This window comes from Lampetra fluviatilis, chromosome 18 (assembly GCF_964198595.1).
Source record: "Lampetra fluviatilis chromosome 18, kcLamFluv1.1, whole genome shotgun sequence".
NCBI classification, from domain to species: Eukaryota; Metazoa; Chordata; class Hyperoartia; order Petromyzontiformes; family Petromyzontidae; genus Lampetra; species Lampetra fluviatilis.
The window spans coordinates 5,542,008-5,556,540 of record NC_136292.1 but is presented as its reverse complement, the minus strand read 5'-3'; the positions used below and the strand labels follow the sequence as shown (position 1 = coordinate 5,556,540).

General features: G+C 49.2%; 1 protein-coding gene across 1 annotated transcript; it reads left to right on the top strand.

Moving 5' to 3' along the window:
* Positions 1–10,787: 10,787 nt before the first annotated feature.
* Positions 10,788–14,285, top strand: LOC144937273 (putative transcription factor Ovo-like 1). Its single transcript, XM_078864682.1, has 3 exons — positions 10,788–11,090; positions 13,906–14,124; positions 14,257–14,285. The coding sequence occupies exons 1-3, from the start codon at positions 10,976–10,978 to the stop codon at positions 14,283–14,285; spliced, it is 363 nt and encodes a 120-aa protein (XP_078720808.1). The 5' UTR covers positions 10,788–10,975.
* Positions 14,286–14,533: the final 248 nt, after the last annotated feature.

Here is a 14,533-nt window from a genome sequence, read left to right as displayed (position 1 = left end):
GATGTGTAAACATCGCCACTGGGGAGACACAGGCGGTCGTGTGTTGGTTCTGGCCACCCACTCTCTCGTGTGCTGTGCCTGCCTTCATAGGTGCTCGCTGACAGCACTTGTCCCAACAGCCTGTTAAAGGCTATGGGGATCTTTTATCTTTGGGGGCAGTAGTTTTCGCATTGCACTATGAATCCGGTGACCTGAGTTCGATTCCAGGCCACCGCTACAATGATTACACTTGCCTTAGGTACCTACTTTTAACACAATTCTGCTTCATATTGTATCGGCGTGTCTTTATTCCAACACATTTGTTTTATCGTGCGATTTTAAGTAATTAAAATCATTACAAAGACAAAGATCACCCGCATAGCCTGTAACATACTGTTTTGGGCAAGTGCTGTTAGCGAGCATCTATGAATTCATCACACAAACAGGTATACACCCACAATTACTCATACACTCAGTCACACATTCTCTCACACACGGAAACTGCACAACAGAGGGAGAACATATAAAGTCCGCCCGATTCTGGAACCGAACCCTGGTTCGCATTGCTGAGGCACGAGCCATCGCCACCGCGTCGAAAGCTGTAGCAAAACAAATTAACAATTCTCTGCCTGGTTTTTCCGCTTATTCCGCTTTATATGGAACGTCAGGGTCGTCTTAAGCCGCCGTACATAAATGACGACATGCACCTAGGGTGCTGGGGGTGGGGTCAGACATTTGTGACTATGTGTGACGAGGGGGCGGGGTTTTGAGAAATGTGACGTCACATCAAAATGCGCAACTTTAAATAATTATAGAATTGTTATAACAACACTAATTGTTATAACAACACTCCTACAACAACAGAGTGCAGCGCCACATTAAATACGCACTCCCCCTCCTTGGCACGCCTCCTTTGGCCTGGCATCTCTGCCATACCTACAGATTAGCCGAACTAATCAAGCTTCTACCTGGATAATATAAGTAACACAATAATTGAGCGGGAGATACACCGCGTTCACACATGTCTCTCCACGTAAAAACTTAGTAATTATTTTTTCGGTCACACATTCCATCGCCCACACACGGCCCTTCTGAGAGTGAATGGTTTCATCCAAACAAACAACCAAACTCTGGACCGGTTTCGACATTCAGTGTCTCACCAGCTGAGGCAGGCTGCTTGCTTCAAGCAATGCTGGTGAATTGCCAAATGTTAATAGGGGTATGAAGACCAATTTAAAGAGGTGAGTTTACAAGACGGATTTCAATATCTCGAGTGACTAATTATCTGATTGCCAAAGGCGAGGCGTTCCACAGCCTTTGAAACTGCGCTGGCAAAGAACAGGGGCCTGGCCACCCCATGAACAGGGTGCATCGACGTGTGAGCACTTCGAACCAGGGCGAGCCGAGGAACTCGTTGGAGAATACAAACGGATCAGTTCATGCAGATGACGTGGGGCTGACCCATCCAGAGCCTTCTTGGTCAGCAGCATGACCTTAAGAGTCCACTCCACGCCTCCGATTAGCACGGTTGGCGACGTACGGTTCGAAAGAAGTTCAACATACATACAGATATGGGGTCCGAGTTCGATGCAAATCTCTACGATGCACAACACCAGGATAATCATCATCCCATTATCCGAGAGCGGGGGGGGGTCGAGGTTCTGGAAGTTTCTCGTGGAGTGGCGCTTCCTCCAATCACTTTTACACCGCGCACGTGAACATTATCAAATATGTTGTTGGTTCTTTCGGTAAAGTCTACGTGACTTTACCGAAACAACCAAGAATAGGAATCCCTGCAGTCACGAAAGCTTTTGAAGCGAAATATAATGAAATATGGTAAAGTTAAAGGTGAGTTTATATTTCGGTTATTTATTTTAGTAGAACGTCTCATGCGTGCGAATCTTGACGTTTCAAGTTCAACCTTTTGTTGTTGTTTAACGAGGCGGCGAGAGCTCAAGAACCCAGGTTAGGAGTCTCATTTGCAAGAGTTACCACGTGAGTCACGAAAATGGCAAAACAATAAATGAATGAATGTTTAAATTCATGCATTGAAGCAAACAGAAATCGGAGCAAAAACAAACTTAAATAATCGTTATTATGACTTGACGGCGCGTTGCACGGTTTGAGATGTAGACTCACGCCGAGACTCATAGATTCCCATATACACCCATAGATTCACATCGAGAGCCACACACACACTTGGTGAATATCTGAAATTATGCCGGTGGGTGGTGTTATTATGTGGTCCATGATTTTAAATAAAGAATCACATGGAGACTCATAGATTCACATATACACCCATCGATTCACATAGAGAGCCACACACATACGCTTGGTGAATATCTGAAATGATGCCGGTGGGTGGTGTTATTATGTGGTCCATGATTTTAAATAAAGACTCACACGGAGACTCATAGATTCCCATATACACCCATATATTCATATAAAGAGCCACACACATACGCTTGGTGAATATCTGAAATTATGCCGGTGAGTGGTGTTACTGTGTGGTTCATGATTTTAAATAAAGACTCACATGGAGACTCATAGATTCACATATATACCCATAGATTCACATTGAGAGCCACACACACACACTTGGTGAATATCTGAAATTATGCCAGTGGGTGGTGTTACTATGTGGTCCATGGTTTCAGATATGGACTCACGTAGACACCCATAGACTCACATAGAGAATCATAGACTCCCATAGCGGAGTCAAGACACACACACACGTACACTTGGCGAACATCTTAAATTCTGTCTGCGAATGATGTGGCCCATGATTTGAGATCAGCGACGGCAATCGCTCTGTAGGGCTATTCTGAATTGTCCATCGGTGTCGGAGAAGGAGATAGCAGCAATCGCTGCTCTGGGTTAAATTCGCAAGAGCTTCCAGTCCCAGCATAGACAACCACCACACCGTAGGTGTGCACGCAGCGCTCCCACATCAAACACTGTACGGTGATGAATAATACAAACTGGAAAACATAGCTGCCCGACCCGTTCTGAGCACTGTTTCCAAGTGGCATCTGCCGAGGTGCCTATTAATAAATCGGCGACGTTTTTGTTGTCTCCAGGGTCTGTGCCGCATGGAGACGTGGACTGGCTGGGCCAGCTGAGCGTAATGTCTACTTGACTACTCGGCTGATATGAAGTCATTAATTATTTAAGCAAACGTATGAGTGTTTCTGTTTTAATGATTCATTATTATTAAACTTTTTTATTTGATAATAATGAATCATTATACAAATAATGTACAGCTCATTGTCAATCTACTGTTAGATGAACCCCCACACACACACACACACATCCTCCGTGCCATGTTAATAATGGGAGTTTGACCATACTTCACCACGCTGGTGAGTGTGTGTTGGTGAAGGTGGGGTCGAGGGAAAGGGGGGGGGGCGGGGGGGGGCTCGCCACTAACATTAGCCGTGGCTGGGAATCAAACTCAGGCGGACACGGTCATATGCGCAGTGCACCAACAACTGCACCACCACCACCACCCCATCCCTTTGAAAATGTTAACCTATATTCTTGGTTCTTTCGCTAAAGTCACGTAGAAGGGAAATAATACAATAATAAAAATATAAAACAATACAATTCTGGATATCACACCTGATGATGATTGCTTGTGTTGCAGTCGAAACGTCGTGAGAATTTAATTGTTTTATATTTTTACCATTTCATTATTTCCCTTCTACGTGACTTTACCGAAAGAATCAAGAATATGAATCCCTGCAGTCACGAAAGCTTTAAATAAACATTTAATGTTGAACCTAATCAACTATCAGTTGCACTGCTTATCCCGGTAATTTTAATCATTGTCAATAACTGTCGTTAGTGTTAGTGTTGTGCAATGTCTCATTTATATTCTTCTTCTTTCGTGTGGCACCGTGATTAGCAACGTTATTTGTTGAAGCATGACATTGGCCCACGACCAATGCCATGCCCATTACGCAGTTCAGCACAGCAGTGATCTGGCGTCACTCAGAGCAAAGGCTGGCATCAAGTGTGACATTTGGAGAAAGCTCGTTGACTGACTGCAGATTAAAGAATATTATAAGACGTGAATTAAAAGTTTGGCAGAGCACCTATGAATGCATCACTATCCGAGCCCACTGCGACATGCATGCGAAACTGCACAAGCTTGTATTGCGATAATAACAGCGATGCTCTCGTAATGAATCATGTAACAGCCACTTTTGTCATTCCACTGCTGGATAAAGGGCCTCCTTTACACCGTTTCAGTTTTGGTGGTTGTTGGATCATACTTCACCACGCTGGTCAATGAGGACTAGCAGAGGTTGGGTGCCAAGGACTGATTCAGACATCACTCGCCACTGATTGCAGTCGTGGCCAGGAGTCATTCCACTGTGAACAATGAAATGGGTATCATTGTGTGGTGGAGGCTTGTTTGAAATCTAATTTCATTAGAACTTATATTTTGTGTTTAGTTTGTTGTCCTTCCCCCGCAAACTCCGATTAATGCGATTGACTACCTCTTGGTGCGAAATAAGTTCAACATACATTCATAGTACGTACAACTCATCAACGGTTGTTCTTTTGATCGACTTGCCCGCGAATGTGACATTTCTAAAAATGGTTTCGGGCTGTGAACGGGAAGCGATCACCTATCCACGCTCTCTTGAGTTATTGCAAGACAACGCTATTTCCTCGTCACAACTGGATGATGCACGTCCTCATCATCATCATCAGCCATGGTCAATCCACTGCTGGATGAAGGCCTCCCCAAGCGGCCACCACCCCTGACGACCCCACGATGTCAATACTCCATTTGGCTCCCGTGTACGAGCTGATTTTATCGCTCCGTCTCCCTGGTGGACGTTTCCACCTCTGATGCGTTTGGATGGGACGCACGTGTTCGCTTTGAGCCATTCACTACCTCGCTCACATGGAGACCGTCAACGGTAAAACGAGCGCCCTGACATCAACACGTCACGTGCTCATCAAAGTGGGAGACGGTTAAAGTCGAGCCCATATCATCCTCGATTACCGTATTCTCCGGTTTTAAAAAAAGAATAAGACGCACCGCACACCTGCACCCGGCGTCAATAAAGTTACACACATCGGATCTCTCTCTGACGCATACGCACACATATCGGATTATGAGACGTACCTCCTCCTCCCACCCCATTTTATTTATTTAAAACACTCTTAAAAAAAACAAGTTGCGTCTTATTATACGGAGAATGCGGTAATCGCGGTCGCATCGCGCTGATGCTGCTTCTGAAACGACGTAATCACTTAATTCTAGATTTGACGTAATCACTGTCGTGAGAAACGGAATCAGCAGCAAACGTTCACGACCATGCAGCTCAAAAGCGGGCACACAACTCAAATGAGTAATGAGACATCGCCGCTCATCTCCTGTTTCACAGCCCTGAGCCAGTGGTGGAAATTCCACATTCCCATGGCGGAGTGCGAATTTACCCATAGGACAGCCGCTGTTCACTTCCCCACACAGTGGCGTAAGTTATTTCGACCCCGGAGGGATGATGGGATGAGTCATCCCTCTCCACCCCAATCGAGATTTGAACTCGCAACCTTCCTCGTTCGACCGCTGAGCCATCTGGCCGGATGATAATAATAATAAAAAAGACACGAATTCCTCAAATACGTCTCATTTGGCACGCTCGATATCCAACAAAATCCTGAGTTTTGGACTGGATGGCTCCGTGGAACCCACTGTTCAAGCGCATCCGATTCCCCATCTTCCCCGTCCTGACATTGACCCGCCTCGACCAAAAGCATGCCGTCAAATCACGGAAGCCCACGCCTCTTCTCGAAGAATATACCTCTGTAGAATCACGTGCAAAACCAGCATGTTACGTGCACACACGTTTTGTGAACCCCACTGTTGGATGAGCGCATTTACAAGCTGTGCGAGGCATGGTGGGGAGGGATGGAGGGGGGGAGAGTTATATTACCGTACGGCTGTCACCGCTCTGGTCAATGCGAGTTGGTGAAGAAGGACTTGGGAGCAGAGGTGTGGGCGAATCGGGGCGACCGTCCCGGGCCCTGTGCTTTGGGGGAGCCTCCGAGCTTGGACGTCACGGTGTCAGATGTCATACTTTTCGATTTAGTTTGAAGGCGTTGTGGGGTTGGGGGCACAGTGGGATTTGCCCCGGGAACTCGCAACCACCCCCCCTAGGAACAGTCCTGCCATGAAGCATTGAAGTACAATACAACAATCGATTTGGCTGCACTGCTTCCTGATGTCCCACCACGTCGGTTCTGCAGCCCGCTGGCAACACGCCGACCTTACGAGCTCTGTGCAGGCTCACGCCTGTCGAGTCTGTGGGATGTGACGGAGACAGGGCTCACTACGGGTGATCTGTTCATGAGGTGGCTTCAAAAAATACGGACCCGAACAACTAATTACTAACGAGGTTGAAAACGAATTCATTTGGAACTGCTTTTTTACGTTTAGTTTGTTGTCCTTCTCCCGGACCTCCGATTGACACGGTTGCTTACATACAGTGCGAAAGAAGTTCAACATACATACATCCATACATACGACATGGATAAAACTAATATGCCCACTAAGCTGTATAGCTTTTATTCTTTGGGTCTTTCGGTAAAGTCACGTAGAACAAAAAAAAATAGAAAAAACTACGACGTTTCGATAGCAACACAAGCAATCGTCATCAGGAGAAAAAGAAAGAAAGCTCTTTTTCAGAAGCGACCTGGCCAAAAATGATAGCTCAACGAAGTAGCTTGACACGTGGAAATATCGAGCAGCCAATCACTCTTAACGCACTTTTTTATGGAAGCATTCACATTACTCGGACAAGAACGGAGCCAAAGTGGACCTCATAATTCGCGGAACACGTTCTCCAGTTTGGCCACCCGTGACTCAGAACAAATGAATGTAATGTGTTTTTGTCTTGAGACGACACTTTATCCTCACAATAGCCAGTGCGCGCGTGAGTGATGGTTACACGTAGACGTTCAGGATTGCGCATGCATAATGAGCGTGAAACTTCAGGGAGAAGGAATGCAAAAATGTAAATAACAAAACTATATACCTGTTCTGTGAAGTTATGGGTTGTAGTTGTGTGTGCGTGTGTGCAATCGCTCCGGGCGATGCAACGAACCAATATGATGAACCGGTTTAACCAGCAGTGGCGTGGCCACCCTTTGGCAATCGCATTGGCACCGTTATTTCGGGGAACCATGTCGTGTGATCTCCAAGCGTCGTGCCATCCCGTCTTTCTCGTTCGCCGGGGTGGCCCGGTCTTGGTCTTCGAAGTTGGGCGGGCCGCGCCTCTCTCCGTCTCCTCGCCTGAGATCGCTCGCGAAGAGTTTCACAACTCGTAATCGACCGCTGGGGTGTGGGTCGCTTGTTTTTCGTTGCGCGCGCGCGCGTGCGTCCGTGCGCGTGCGTCCGTGCGCGTGAACGGACGGACGGAGACGCGTACCCAAGTTCCGTGCTCCCGAGGCCCACGCGGATGCGAGTCGCTCTTCTGCTTGTAGAAAGAATCAGCAGCAGCAGCAGTATCAGCAGTAGCAGCGGCAGGAGCATCGTGATCATCATCATCATCAGAAGAAGAAAAAGAAGAATACTTTACCCAAAGAACCAAAGAGTAATACGCAACATAAACATTAACAGCATCAGCAGCAGAAGAAGACTATCTGTGTGGTCATTGGGCTGACTAAAGAGCTGAGAACATTTACAAAACACTACCAGCAACACCACCACCATCATCAACACCGCTAGGTACGGTGCGACAGAAGTTCAACATACGTGCATACCACTAACACAGCCAAAGGAACAACACCGTCGACAAACGCCACCATCAACATCAACATCGTCAGCCTCACAGCCGCAATACGTATTAACATTACGACGACTACTACCACCACCATTAAGATCATTACTATCAGCAGCAACATCACCAGCATCACCACCATCATCAGCAGCAGCAGCATCAGCAGCAGCATCATCATGCCTCGCTCCTTCATGATGAAGAAGCGCTGGGTCAGCAGGTGGTGTCGCGACTGGCAGGACTCCTCTCCGGAGACGTGCGCGGACGAGGGCGCGCCCTCCACAGGTCGGTGACACCAGCCCCCCCACCTCCCGTGTCCATAATGGGGTTGCCGCGATGTGGCGATACTACGATATTGGCGCACGATATCAGGAGGGCTTCATTTCTCACTCAAAAGTTACCCCCCCCCCCGATATGCGATTCGTGCAGATTATGTGCGTGAGTCACTACTTAGAGTAGGGATTATCGGCATAAGGCATTGCCACTCGAGTGCCAAGGTACAGATGTCCTTAATAAGAATGCGATATTATTGTACCCGATGTGTGTGTGTGTTTTTTAATGAACACGTGAACAAAAATTGATGGACAAAATAATACGAGATAATGGATGTGGCATTGCAAAACGTATTCTTGGAACTGCGCTCGGGATTATTCTGGCTGAATGTAAACACTGGATATATGATCCGCCAAACGAGTTGAGTCCTTTATGCTAAATATCGTTACATGGTCATGGTCGTGGCTCATGAATTCGTCATAGTTGCTGACACAATAATTTAACAAAAGCACAACAATGGAAATCCGAATTATATAGCTGTTGCCCATTCACGTTTACAGCAATGGATTGCGATGAATTTCCCGGATAAATTGACCGCGTGGCGATTATATAGCCGTCTTCACTTTGGCAGTCGATATAATCACTCAATTGCACAACCAACCACCACCACCACCACTCCCCTACGTGATCCACCAACCCTCGCCTCCAAAGCTCCAGCTCGGACCCCACACGCGGCGGGCGGCCTGTGGCCTCGCTGCCCCTCGGGTTGATCGACACGCGCGCCTCTCTCCCGTTCTCGCTCCTTCCTCCCAGCGTCGGAAAACAGCAGCGAGGAGCGGCCGCAATCGTCGGAGGAGCTGCCGCTCGATCTGACCGTGCGGGTGTCCTCCCCCTGCTCCTCGATGGGGAACCCATCCCTTGGCACGCGCTCCCCGTCTCCCACCGACGCTGCGCCACCACCGCCGCCGCCGGCGCCGCCGCAGTACCCGGCGACTCCGTTCGAGTCCCTAAGGAGATTCTCCCTCCTGCCTCCGCCCGTCCGCTTTTCGCCCGAGGAGGCATCTCACCGGCCCTTCCTCTCGCGGCCTTACCCGCACGGCCATACCCACGCGGCCCTACCCGCGCGGCCTTACCCGCACGGCTGTGTGTTGCCCCGTGGCCCCCCGCCGCTGCCCGTGCCCGCCGAGCTGCGGGCAGCGGCAGCCGCGGATTTCCACGCGGGGTGGCAGGATATCCAGAGCCTGGTGTCGATGATGTCTCGACGAGAGGCGCACGGGTGCCCACCGGCCTGGGACACTCAGCTGCAGGTGCGGTGGTGGTGGTGGTGGTTGCCACCGTTGGCGGTGCAGGTCCGGCCGTGACGGCGATTGCACCAGGCCGGGTGGGCGGGGAGACAAACGATGTATGAAGTTGTCTGAGAGGTCACAGCACTGAGATCCTGGGTTCGAATCAATGATTCAGCCGCCAGTGATTAAATTGGGTTCTCAAGAGTAGCGAGTTGATGGTTTCAGCGCAGTCACCGATGAATGCACTTTATTGCACTAATTTTCCCTTCTGCACGAATGTTGCTACATTTCAATTCGGCACTTTATTCAAGCAAACATCACAGGTCACTCGATAGGCGCTCAGGAGTAGCTCCGTGGTGTCCACCTCTGCGGGGCGTTCTCTAACACGAAGCTGTACTCTGCGTGACATTTGAATGGATTATTCGTATCATGAAATGATACCGATAACAGAATGAGGGGTGAATGGTGAGAAACAGACACGCAACTAAACAGAACATTAATGGTTTAAAAAATCACGTGATGCTCTATCGGCAATGGTACGCAACCCAACAAAAACTCAACAAACTCGTCAATAACATTGGCATGAACAGAGAAAAACAACAGGTGACGTTTCGGACAATGTCCCTTCTTCATAGCCCTTTCATTAGATATTATCTCTCAGCTAAGTGAGGCGAGATGGTATTTCTGTAATGAAGAAGGGCCATTGTATGACACGTCGCCTATTGTATATGCAGAGCCATTGACCAGGACGTCGCTAACCATAGTTGAAGGACCATTCTCAGACACGTTGCCTAATATGCGTGAAAAAGGGGGGCCTTTGCTTGAAACCTCACCAATAATCACGCTTCATACGAATATAAGAGAAAAAAAGTTTTGCCGACTGGCTGGCTGAAGGGCAAGGCAGGATGTCAGGTCTGGAGGGAGGGAGAGAGGGACGGACGGTCGGTCACGTCTTAAGGGCGCGCGTACTGCGAGTGCAACAACATTACATCTATACACAGTAATAGCCCGCTTTACGTCGGGGATGCGTTCCTGAAAGGTGCGACGACGAATATCGAAACGACGTAAAATCAAGCAATTTACAGGGTAGCAGCTGGTGGAGGCGACGGATACGAACAAAGACGGATGATGCCGTCAGCGACGTAAGTGTGGGTGGGTTGAGGCGACAGCAAATCAGGTAGCGACGACGTATTTGCGAAACGACGTAGAAAGGGGGCGACGTATATCGGGGTATTACTGCACGAGAAATATATGGCGTGTCACCGATCTCGGGCGTAATTTCTCACCTCAATATTGTCCGGCTGACAACGGAGTGAGGCTTGTCAGCGCAAGACACTCACAAGTACAAGGCACGACTCAGCAACGTACTCCTAGCGACGCAAGTGGGGCGGTGGGCGGGTGAAGTGGTTTGAGGCGGCGCGAATCAAGTGGCGGTATTAAAAGTAACAACGAAAAAGCGGGCGACGTATTTGCGAAGCGGCGTACAACGGGGGGGGAGGGGGGGGGAGGGGGTGTCACCGTGCATTGCATACCGACCTCTCGGCGTTGTCGCTCCGTGCTGGGCAGGTGAACGGCGCGGCGAGCGGGCAGCCGGGCCTGCTCTCGTGCCCCGTGTGCGGGAAGCATTTCAACCTGCAGCGCATGCTCAACCGCCACGTCAAGTGCCACAGCGGCGTCAAGCGACACGTGTGCCCCTTCTGCGCCAAGGGCTTCAACGACACCTTCGACCTGAAGCGGCACGTGCGCACGCACACGGGTGAGGGGGAGCGCCGGCGTGGTGAAGTATGGTAGCGACAATGTTGTTTTTTGCACATAAATGATATGCATTGTTATATGAAGTCGGCCACCCGCGGAACCCGCCCACCACCCACCCACCCACACACTCTCCGCTATGACGTGAAGAGGCCTTTTTTACCCATTGCACGTGTGCACGTTGAACTTCTTTCGCACCGTACGTAGCCAACCGTGCTAATCAGGGGTGGATTGACAGATGCTGACGCATTGACAGATGCTGTCATTTATACAGCGATGAGCGGTGTGTGTGTCTGTACTGTGACCGTAGCATCGGTTGGGGAGCGGCAGTGTAGTGGTTTAGCGCACGGTTTTACGATGCCAGCGAGCCGAGTTCGATTCCCGCTCACGGTGAACACCAGTGACGATTATTTGGTCGACTCAGCCTCAAGTGACAACTTGGTGATGAACGGATTTATAAGAAAAAAACATGTTCATTACAGGAGTATAGGATTATTGTGGGCCGTGTACGTTTCTGTTCTCAGATTTTATATAGCGCCTTTGTCAAAGCGCTTTGCAAGACTCGTTGGTTCTTTCGGCAAAGTCACGTAGGTATAAAATAAAATAAATTAAATCACGACGTTTCGATTGCAACACAAGCAATCATCATCAGGTGGGGAAACCACAGCAAGAAAACTTGTTGCTGAAGTGGGAGATGACGATTGCTTGTGTTGCCATCGAAACGTCGTGATTTAATTTATTTTATTTTCTACCTACGTGACTTTACCGAAAGAACCAACGAGTATGGATCCCTGCAGTCACGAAAACTTCAAATCTAGATCGCTTTACAAGAATTATAAATGGTACACTCGTGTGTGGCTGATGGGGAAAATGGATGGGGTTTGAGTGTTGGGGAGGGGAAGGCATGGCAAGGAAGGGTGATAATCTTAGGTTTTTTCCGTAAAGTCACGTAGGTAAAAAATTAATAACTAAGTAATAAAATAATAATAAAATATAAATAGTAGAAATAATAGAAATAAAATAATAAATCACGACGTTTCGGAGGCAACACAAGTCTCCGTCATTAGGTGGGACCGTCACAGCTAAATTTACTGTATCACGTGAGGCAAAATTCCAAGAGACAAGCTCTTAAATACAAGTTAAGGGGGGAGGAGGGAGGGGCTTATCTGAATGGAACGTGTTGGGGGGTTGGGGGGGCTGAATGAGAACAATAGGTGCACATGCTGTTGTACTACCCGGTGTTGGTTGACAATGAAATACAACAAGGAGAGTGCTGTTAAACGCTGGGGATGTCAACACTCGGTAATGTAGAATAGTACCTGTGAAATTAGATGGTACAAATATGTGTAGTTAAAACTTTTTTTGCATGGTTAATAAGGGCGATGATAAGGAAAGAGAGGGTGACGAAGTTAGGGAGGGGAATGGAGGGGTGGTTAAGGTTTTAAGAAAGAGGACAGCAAGTAGGAGAGGGATAAGCTATTGAAAAGCGATGAGTCTTAAGGCAGGAACGGAACGTCTTTCGTGGAGTTGCCTGTTTGATGTGGAGTGGAAGTTTATGCCAATGGAGGGCAGCCAAGAGGGAAGAGGAGCGGAAACGCGACTGAGCACAGGCAGGGGAGAGGGAGCGTAGTGAAGGAGCCTCCGATGGTATTACCTAAGGCTAATAGTGCCGACTTCAAGTCAGCCTAGCAGCGTTTTGAAAGGAAATATCGATTGAGAAAAAAAATCTCCTGACATCACCCTACCATACCGCGTGTATGATTATACAAACTCAACAGAGGACACATTGTGGCCACATTAGTTAGTGTGGCAGGATGGCGATACGACAACTGCATACTCTGTGTCTCTACAAAGGTCGCATGCAAGAGGTTCACGGTTCGGTTTCCAGCGGCCGCCCTGATTAGTACTGCCGGTGTAGTAACCATGGCAACACTACGCGCCGTCTGCTTCAGTGACGTCATTCGCAAAAAGTGGGCCATTGCGTGCCAAATTAGCGAAATTCGAAACAACCCCAAAAATTACTCGATTTGGGTTAGACATCGCCCCCTACTGTCAGACTTATGCCCCAGGTCACTGTTGAAAAATGAGTCATCGCCTGGATAAGCACAGAACAATACAATTAAAACATGCAGCGGGGTTCACGCCGCTACAGCCAACAGAGGCGCTACTGAAAAGAAAAAATAAATCGACACTTGAGCCGAAGAGTGACCCTGAATTCATGGTAAGTGGGGAATCGTTCCACCCTTTCACACCGAACGCAGACCACGTGCAGTCCACGTGTGCACTGAGTTAAATTCACCATCATCACAGCGCCCCAATGTATTGCACACGAGCACACGTGCACATGCGTCGCCAGTGTATGATGCTTGCAAAATGAGATTGACATTCCGTGATCTCTTGAGGTCTCACCTGGTTAGACAAAATCAACTTAAATTAGTTCGGGAATCACCGACGCTGTGACCACCACCAGTGGCGGAGTGACGACATTTTCAGCTCAGGGGGTGCGGCAATCGGTCAGGTGCCCCCCCCCCCCCCCCCAATATTTGATTGTCTCGCACGGTCGCACCTAGAGGCTATTTTCTATATCGCGGCTTCTCTTGTCTCATCACATCGTCACGTTCACGGTCTCGAACACTTAACGCTGTAGGGGCGCTCCGTCTTCACATAATAAGTGTTTGTTCCTGTACATTGATGTTGAAAACATGTCTCACGGTGATTGTGAAGGGGGCCCCAACTCGTTGCTTTGGCCACCAGAGGGGGGGGGGGGGGGCAAGGCCCCACCCTCGTTACGCTACTGACCACCACCCCCGCCTGTGCAGGTGTGCGCCCCTACAAGTGCCAGGCGTGCGACAAGGCGTTCACGCAGCGGTGCTCGCTCGAGTCGCACCTGCACAAGATTCACAGTGTGCAGCAGCTCTACTCGTTCAAGGAGCGCCGCTCCAAGCTGTTCGTGTGCGAGATCTGTGGCTTCACGTCCAGCGACCCGGAGTCTTACCACGACCATCTGCGACTGCTGCATCCCGACAGCGCCGCGCTGCGTAAGCATCGACGCAGGGCAATTATCACCTCCTCCTCTTCCTCCTCCTCCTCCTCCTCCTCCTCCACCACCACCGCCACCGCCTCCCCTTCGCCCCCCTCTTCCACCACCGTCACCGCTGCCCTGGATGCAGAGTACACCGGCGCGCAGGCGGGGAAGTGACGGTGTTCGTTTCAGCGAACGATGTTCAAAAAGTGAAAAGTCAAGAGAGATGATATTTTGCCCATGTCCCGTTTACAGCTCCCCTGAGCCGGTGGTAGAAATTCCACGTTTCCTATGGTGGGTGGGAGCGAGTTTCTGCATCCGAGCAACCACTGTTGACTTTCCCACAAAGTGGTGCACACTTTATCACACGCGGAGAAGAGCCCACGCGTGCGAGGGGGTAACGCTCTATCCCACACAGACGGGAC

Bases quoted from the DNA above. Each gene is read 5' to 3' on its own strand.
- LOC144937273 (XM_078864682.1), top strand. From the start codon at position 10,976: ATGCTCAACCGCCACGTCAAGTGCCACAGCGGCGTCAAGCGACACGTG. The intron at 11,091-13,905 runs GTGAGGGGGAGC...CCGCCTGTGCAG, and splicing joins GCACGTGCGCACGCACACGG to GTGTGCGCCCCTACAAGTGC. The intron at 14,125-14,256 runs GTAAGCATCGAC...CCCTGGATGCAG, and splicing joins TCCCGACAGCGCCGCGCTGC to AGTACACCGGCGCGCAGGCG.